Raw genomic sequence first — 8,627 nt, forward strand, 5'->3', positions numbered from 1 at the left:
CACGAGATAACACAATCACCAATTTGTGAACTACACAAAAATGGCCTCCATTCTGGTTATGCGCCTTCATATGGAGAGAGGTTCTCTCAAGGAGGAACTACCATTCCAAGGCATTCAAATGTTGTCATACCGCAGAGCCTGTCTCTAAATTTGGCGCTGATCCTCTCGATGAGGCCGTAGTTCTCCACGTAATGGATGTGCTCCTCGGTCGGGTGGCTGGCGATGCGTCGCAGTGCCGGAGGTTGAGCATGACCCACGCCGACTGCATGGAGCTCCAAGCCGGCCCGTCGGGCACGTTCCGCTACCTAACTCCGCATGTACATAGCATGGAGAAAAAGAAAAACAATCTGCTGATGACAATCAGCATTCTTTGGATCACATGAATGTTTTATAGAATTACATTTTCTAGCAATGAACCACAACATCCTGAATGGTCTTTGTTAACCTCTGCCATCGAAGATGGGTGGAGGTTACTGTTTTCACCCCTTTCTGTTTGTTTGTTTGTGAACAGTATTACGGAAAAACTCCTCGACGGATTTCAACGAAACTTGGTGGGGGAGTTAGGTATGGTCCAAGGATCATGCCATTAGATTTTGGACTTGGTCCAAAATCCAATATGGCCGCTATGGCGGCCAATTTGAAAAAAAATGTTTGAATTTTTTTTTTTTTTTGCATTTCTACTTGTTTTAAGTGATTTCCAACCCCCCCCCCCCCCAAAAAAAAATTGTTAGAGAAAAAAAAATTTTACAACTTTTTTTTCAACAAAATTTCGAATTTTTTTTGCATTTCTACATGTTATAAGTGATTTCCAACAAAAAACATGCCAAAATTATAATTGCGGCTGATTTTGGAACTTAAGGTGGATATACCCACGTAAAATCAATTTCTGTCTCAAGGAATCTAGTTATGACGAATGAATTGAGTATGTAAAAGTTAAAAGTAAAAGGGAAAGTTGCAAACTATAACTCTGAGCACTGTTGACGTCAAATTGAATGAATAGGATATCAGGTTCACTTGAGTGACCTAGCAGTATTGGCGGCAGAGGTTTTGCACTCTACCGAGTGCTCCCCCTCGAGTTAAGGTCCTCCTTTGTTCCACTATCAAATAGAAGGGCACTCGGTGGAGTGCACACCTCCACCAGGCTGAACAGTTTACGTTTTGTATCCCACTGATAGGCCGGATCTGCATTCGGAACTGAACCAAATTCGAATCGGCTTGTCCTTGTAACCGACCCAACTCATCCACCAAGTCTAACAATGTTTTGAGATATCATGCTATGTGTTTTATATCATTTTTAAGGTCCACCACCAATATCTCTCAATAGTGAAGAATCACTTTTAAAAAATTTCAAAACATTCTTGGATCCGGATCTTCACCAAAGTCGAATCAATTCGTCCTTGTCATACACCCAACCTGTCCAGCAAGTTTCATCATCGATAACTCTGAGATATCCTGCTCACAGACCAACAGAGGTGAAAACATAACCTCTGTCCACCTTCAGTGGCGGAGGTAACAAGGAAATGCTGAGTTGACATCACACTTTATTGCACGAGTCATGTCACCGAAGCTTGCATGGGAAGTCGCATGACGAGTTCCGAAGGGGACTCAAATTGTTTTTCCCTTCACCATGAAAGTGAATGGACCTGCACAAGTGAAACTCAGCACAGATGTTTGTCCATTTTGATCTAGTTTCCAGCCAGTCACACATTTTTGCCATTGATGGGTGATAGGAATTGCTGTCACATTGCTGGTCACAGAACTTTTTGAAAAGTGAAGAAAAAAACTAGACTCCCTAACCCTCTCAAAATAAGACTACATTGTTTGAAATTATTCATCACAGCTAAAATGCTTGGAAAACCAATGACAGCAAAACTTTGGCAAGCCATTCAATTAACGAGCAAAGAGACTTAGCCAGACTAGTCTACCGAACTACTAGATAATAACAATGTCGAAAAGTGTGTCAAACATTTACCTTCAGCAGTATGCTTCCAATGAGACGGATAACTCGGAATCGTCAATTCAATCACAAGTTATACCCAAAGTGGAATGCATGTCATTTCAGATGGATTTTTGTGAAGTTGTATGTTCATGACATGACAGGTAATTGTCGTGCCTGATAGCCCATGAAAATACAGTGCTGAACGAAAGTTTACACCCTCCTTTCAAAATTTTCACCTTTTGTTGCCTTATAGCCTGGAATTTAAATTGCATGAAATCAGACTTTTTCCACCTTTATTTACACATCATAACCCACAACTTCCAAGTGAAAAACAAATTCCATAAATTTCATAAAATTATTTAAAAATACAAAACTAGAATATCTTGGTTGGATAAGTGTCCACCCCCTAATGATAGCAAGTGTAAATTAGAAGGGCACTTGGTGGAGCGCACACCTCCGCCACGTAATACCTGATCCACGAAAACATATCGGGCCTAATACATTTTTGAAATATGTCATTCTGTCCTATATCGTATTTGGCCCCATCTCTCAATGGTGAAGAATCACTTTTAAAATTAAATAATTCTCATATCCAGATCCGGATCTGGACCTTCACCAAAATCGAATAAATTTTTCCTTGTCACACACACACAACCTGTTCACCAAATTTCATCCGAATCCGTCCACAACTTTTTGAGATATCGTGCTAAATATCGGTTTCGCCCTATCTCTCAATGGTGAAGAATCACTTAAAAAGTTATCAGATCTGGATCTGGATCCGGATCTTCACCAAAATCCAATCAGTTCGTCCTTGTCGAACAACCAACCTGTCCACAAAATTTCATCCGGATCCATCAACAACTTTTTGAGATATCCTGCACAACAACAGACAAACAGACAGGCAGAGAGGGGTGAAAACATAACTTCCTTCACCTTCGGTGGCGGAGGTAATTAACTCAGGTGTAACCAATCACCTTCAAAATCACACACCAATTTAATTGGCCTCCACCTGTGTTAAATTGCAGTGATTCTGATTATTTCAGAATTAAATCAGCTGTTCCTGTAGGTTTCCTCTGCTGGGTAGTGCATTTCACAGCAAAGACTCAACCATGAGCACCAAGGAGCTTTCAAAGAACCTCCAGGATAAAATCGTGCAAAGGCACAAGTCAGGGGATGGGTATAAAAAATATTTCAAAGGCCTAGAATATCCCTTGAAGTACGGGCGTTGTCCGTTGTCCGACAGTCAAGACAATCATTAAGAAGTGGAAGGTGTATGGTACTACCAAGACCCTGCCTAGATCAGGCTGTCCCTCCAAACTGGATGACCAAGCTGGGAGGAGACTCATTAGAGAGGCCACCAAGAGGCCAATGGCAACTCTGAAACAGCTGGAGACCTTTATGGAAAAGACTGATTACTGTGCATGTGACAACAATATCCCAAGCACTCCACAAGTCTGACCTGTACAGTGGGATGGCAAGAAGGAAGCCATTACTCAAAAAGCCCACCTTGAGTCCTGTTTGAGGTATGCAAAAAACCACTCCAGAGATTCTGAAACCATGTGGCAAAAAGTTTTGTGGTCTGATGAAACGAAGATGGAACTTTTTGGCTGAAATGCAAAACACTACATTTGGAGCAAACCTAACACAGCACCTCACCCAAAGAACACCATCCCTACTGTGAAGCACGGTGGTGGCAGCATCATGTTATGGGGATGTTTCTCGTCAGTAAGGATTGGGGCACTTGTCAGGATAGAAGGGAAAATGGAGCAAAATACAGAAAAATCCGAGAGGAAAAGCTGCTGCCCTCTGCAAGAAGGTGAAATTGGGACGGAAGTTCACCTTTGAGCATGACAACGACCCGAAGCACACAGCCAAAGCTATACTGGAGTGGATAAGGAACAATAAGATAAATGTCCTTGAGTGGCCCAGTCAGAGCCCTGACCTAAATCCAATCAAAAATCTGTGGCATGACTTGAAGATTGCTGTCCATCAACGCTCCCCACGCAACTTGACTGAGCTTGAATAGGTTTGTCCAGAAGAATGGGCACATATTGTCGAATAAAGGTGTGTAAAGTTGGTAGAGACCTATCCCAACAAACTCACAGCTGTAATTGCTGTCAAAGATGCTTCCACCAAGTATTTCCTCAGGGGGGTGGACACTTATCCCACCAAGATATTCTGGTTTTATATTTTTAATTAATTTTCTGAAATTTTTTAGAATTTGTTTTTCACTTGGAAGTTGTGGATTACGATGTGTAAATAAAGGTGAAAAAGTCTGATTTCAAGCAATTTCATTCTCAGCTATAAGGCAGCAAAAGGAGAAAAATTTGAAAGGAAGGTGGGGGGGGAGGGGGGTAGACTTACGATAGGCACTGCAGGTCCAACTCGCTGTGGTGCTACTGTACTGTATTGTGAAATTATATGGTTATAATAAAACAGTTGATAGTGAAGGAGAACAAATTGTTCTGTGACGAGTCACACCTCATCAACCTTGTCCTGTGGCCTCCCGTCGGTTACAATGATGGCCACTCGGGGAATTCCCTGTGACTTTGGCCGGGCTCCGGCCTCCTCCGTGAAGGCATTGTCCAATGCGTACGTTATTGCCAGGCCAGTCATCGTGCCAGTCGACAGTGGCTGCATCACATTCACCGCTGCCAACATATTCTCCTGATTGGAGATGAGGCAGAGCACGGGGAGCGAATGGGGCCAGGGGTGTAGAAAGTTAGTGGCAAAAATATTTCAATAGATAAAAAAAAAATTTAAATCTCGTATTTATAAACTGTTAAATAAGACACAGAGGAGTATATAATCATATGCAGAACAGGTGGATAAGAAGACTAGAACAGCACTCGGTAGAGCGCATACCTCCGCCAGGCTGAACAGTTTAGGTATTGTATCCCACTGATAGGCCTCATCCCAATCTGGATATTCACCAAAATCGAATCATTTCGTCGTTGTCACACACCCAACCTGTCCATCAGGTTTCGTTCGAATACGTCCATAACGTTTGGAGATATCCTTCTCACAGACAAACAGACACCTTTTATCATGGAAGAGGTAATCATGCCCAACCGACTGCTCCCGTTATATCAGCGTGGCTTGATGTGGGCTGGAAAATATGAATATATTGTTCAAATAAATTTAGTCATTGGACTGGTATTTCATGTTTGTCAACCTTTATCCCATGATTATCCCTCATGAATGAGTTTTTAAGGAAGGTTAACTCCATTATCCAAAATCCTATATCTACCTACGACATACGATTCATGAATAGACTGGCAGAGTCTACCTGTCACTTCACTGATGACCAATTAGTTGTCCTGTTTGCCACAAACTTTGGGCAAGAAGGAGAAGGAAAGGAAAGCAAATTTACCCGTGCATAGAGTGCTTTAACCCCTCACCCCAACCCCCCATTCCATCCTCATGTCATGCTCTCCCCCCCTCCCCCACCCCTCTTTGTCCCCATTCATCCTATTGTCCCTCCCCACAAGAAAAATATCACACACAATGACAGGCTTTCACAGGCCTCTCTGTTTTGGGGTGGGGGTTTGGAGTTTGGACAAATTTACCTGTGCGAAGATTGCTTTAACCTCAGCATTACCCAGGTAAAAAAAGGAAATTGTAATATCACCTGCCACCACTAGGTGACGTCACAGGGTACAAATTCCATCTATAATTTACGCACCCCCCCCCCCACAAACTCCCACACACGCCTCAGCCAAATCGCATATGTTACCCCTCACACAAAGTTTTATTTGTACCCTGAGTTTGGAGTTTGTAACCGAAAAGATGTGACTGTGCATAAGGAACAAAGCCATGCGCACATGCGCACACACACACACACACACACACACACACACACACACACACACACACACACACACACACACACACACGCACGCACGCACGCACGCACGCACGCACGCACACACGCACACACACGCACACACACGCACGCACACGCACGCACACACACGCACACACACACACACACACACACACGCATGCACACACGCACACACGCACACACGCACACACGCACACACGCACACACGCACACAAAATATTTCTGAAATAATTTGCACCGTTTTCTGTTTGGGTCTTTTTTATGGAAGTTGGTCATATTAAAGGGGTTAGTGGGTAGCAGTGGGGGACTCTGTAGTTGTCGACTGAATTGTTCTCTTTGTGTCACCTTGATAGTTTGATAGGGGCTTTTTGTGACGCTATGGCTATTGTTTTGCCATCATTTATCATTATGTGAGTTTTAAGAGCCTTGCTTGAAAGTGCAATCTTCCATTTTCTGTGCACAATAAGCATCATTATTCAGTCAGGTACCATAGCCTGGTGTTGGTTTTGTGGTTTGAGTGGCTGATTTGGGATCGCAGGATCCTGAGTTCAAATCCCACTCAGATGTTGAATTAATATCAGGTGGGGTTGACTCTGCCTGTCATCCTTCCAAGGTCAGCAAAATGAGTACCTGTGTCCTGGTAATAGGGACACTGCATCAGCAGCATAGCCATGTCCCTAACCAATGACGCAGCCAGCAGCCGTAAGGCTGGACTCGAAAGAGAGTCGGGTACCAAGCCTTACCAGGTTACTTTTTGTTTATCATTATTCTTCCCCCACATCAGCCATTTTCGGGGTATATTCCCTTTTAAATTCATTTTCTCTGTAACTGTTTGTCCGATTGACATGAAACTTTCACCATAAGAGCGACTACTAATGTAGATTTTTTTAGTGAAAATTATGACATCATAGATCACATGAAGTGACAACCATCTTAAAAGGAGGAAAAACTTTGGACCTCTTTTCATCTGAAACCGCTCATTGGAAAAAATTGCAACTTGGACCAAGTCAAGTACTCCCCATGGGGAATAAGTAAGGGCCATGAACAATGACATCATCGGTGATGTGATATGCTGGCTAAATTTGACGCGTAGAACACTTTATCCGTTCAATCTGAAAATTCTTGAGGGTCATCTTGTGATAAATTGGTGAAATTAAATTAAATTTATGACTTGAGCAGCCATGTTGGATTGAAAATAAAACCTTTTAAAAATCTTCTTCAGAACGGCTTGATAGATCAATGTGAAACTCCACAGACATGATCTACTAGCCTTGCGGAGTATAGGGTGTAAATTTGAACTTCGTAGGTCACATGATCTGGTGGCCATATTTTTTTGAAGAATAAACCTTTAAAAATCCCCTCTCCAGAACAGCTGGACAGATCGAGGGGAAACTTCACACGCATGTTCCTCAAGCCATAGGGATACCAGGGTGATCACAAAATATTGATCGGTCACATGGTCTGGCAGATATATTGGATTGAACAAAAAATCTTTAAAGAATTGTTTCTCTTTAACCACTTCATCAATGCACATGCAACTTCACAGGTATGATCAAGTAGTAATGGGAAATATAGTGTTGCGGTTGAGGAAATTTGCAAACCAACATTCAGTTCCCGTAGGTGAGATATCTCTGTAAGTACATGTGTAGTTAGCCCCAAACCCGTTGTTTAGAGGGAATAAATGTGATTCATTCGGGCTGCGACGCTTTGAGATAGCCGTTTTTCTGTTCTATCTTTATTTTGAACCAACCACGTCTCAACCGCCATCACACAACCACCAACCACAACGCCACCTCACAACAACAACAACAACAACAACAACGCCAACAGCCACGATCTTTACCTTCACAACTCGCTCCCGCAAACATCGCATCACCGCTATTCCAAACGGCACCATGGCCATAAACCACCACCATAAACCCTCCACCACCTTCACCTCTCTCCTTCTGCGGCCATTCCCGCACCACCTGGGAGCACCGAGCGTCAGGCTGTCCTGGGCTCGTACGGGACGCGCGCCGAGCCGCGAGTGCAAAATGCGGCCTTTCCGAGGAGAATTCAGATCAGGAATGCTACACGCCCACTTCTGATCCGTCCAATCAGCAAGCGCGGGGCGGTTTGGCCCTGCCTCCAGGTGCGACGGTGTAGAATCGAGATATGCAAATTCTAGGATCAGGGGAGGTTCACGCCCCTTTTTTTCCGTCCAATGGGCGAGCGTGACTCCACCCCCGAGCTCGTTCTGATCCAGAAATTTGCATATGGGTTCTCCCCACGGCCTATAAAGCGCCGAGCACAAGGCGAATCGAGGGAGAAGAGTCAGTTTTGGAGAGCAGAGTGTGGCAGCGGCAGGGTCGAGTCGGTCTCGGCAGAGTCGGTCTCGGCAGAGTCGGTTTGGGCAGAGTCGGCCTCAGAAGAGCGGAGAGTGTTTTGGGCAGAGTCAGGTTGGAGCGCGGAGTGGAGTCGGGAGGCGAGGGCGTACAGGTGGTTTGCTGCAGTCGGCTGAGGAGAATTGGGGAAGAGACCGAAGAGCTCGGGTCCGAGGCAAGGAAGACGGCGGTCGGCGACGAGGTCGCGGTGGAATTGCTCGTCGCGGGACCCAAGCAAGCCAGCTATACTCTTTCCCCAGAGCATCAACAATTCCCCCCCTTTTTTCCCCCGCGCTGAGATAGTGCAAAAAGGGGGCCCCGTTCCCACCCCACTCCAAGCAGTGCCAACGAAACCCGCGAAGGAGCACAAAGTCGGGGCACCGCCGCGCTGCCACATTTGCGGCTCATCACAAAGACACGGGTAGGATCCACCCGGTCTCGCGGACCTGACCGCTCTTTCAGGTCCTGCGCAAATATT

General features: G+C 44.7%; 1 protein-coding gene across 5 annotated transcripts in view; it reads right to left on the bottom strand.

Annotated features, from left to right (window-relative positions):
- Nucleotides 1-8,627, bottom strand: part of MATN2 (matrilin 2) — a 46,373-nt gene that overhangs the window by 25,098 nt on the left and 12,648 nt on the right. For all 5 annotated transcript variants that reach the window (XM_085853707.1, XM_085853706.1, XM_085853702.1 and 2 more), the window contains 2 exons: nt 4,421-4,606; nt 131-305 (listed from right to left, as the gene is read on the bottom strand). In XM_085853707.1, the coding sequence (XP_085709833.1) occupies nt 131-305; nt 4,421-4,606 (361 nt within the window). The remainder of the gene's footprint in view (nt 1-130; nt 306-4,420; nt 4,607-8,627) is intronic.

The sequence above is a fragment of the Eptatretus burgeri genome, chromosome 14, assembly GCF_056783735.1.
Source record: "Eptatretus burgeri isolate ZD-2024b chromosome 14, Ebu_testis_v1, whole genome shotgun sequence".
Classification (NCBI taxonomy): Eukaryota; Metazoa; Chordata; class Myxini; order Myxiniformes; family Myxinidae; genus Eptatretus; species Eptatretus burgeri.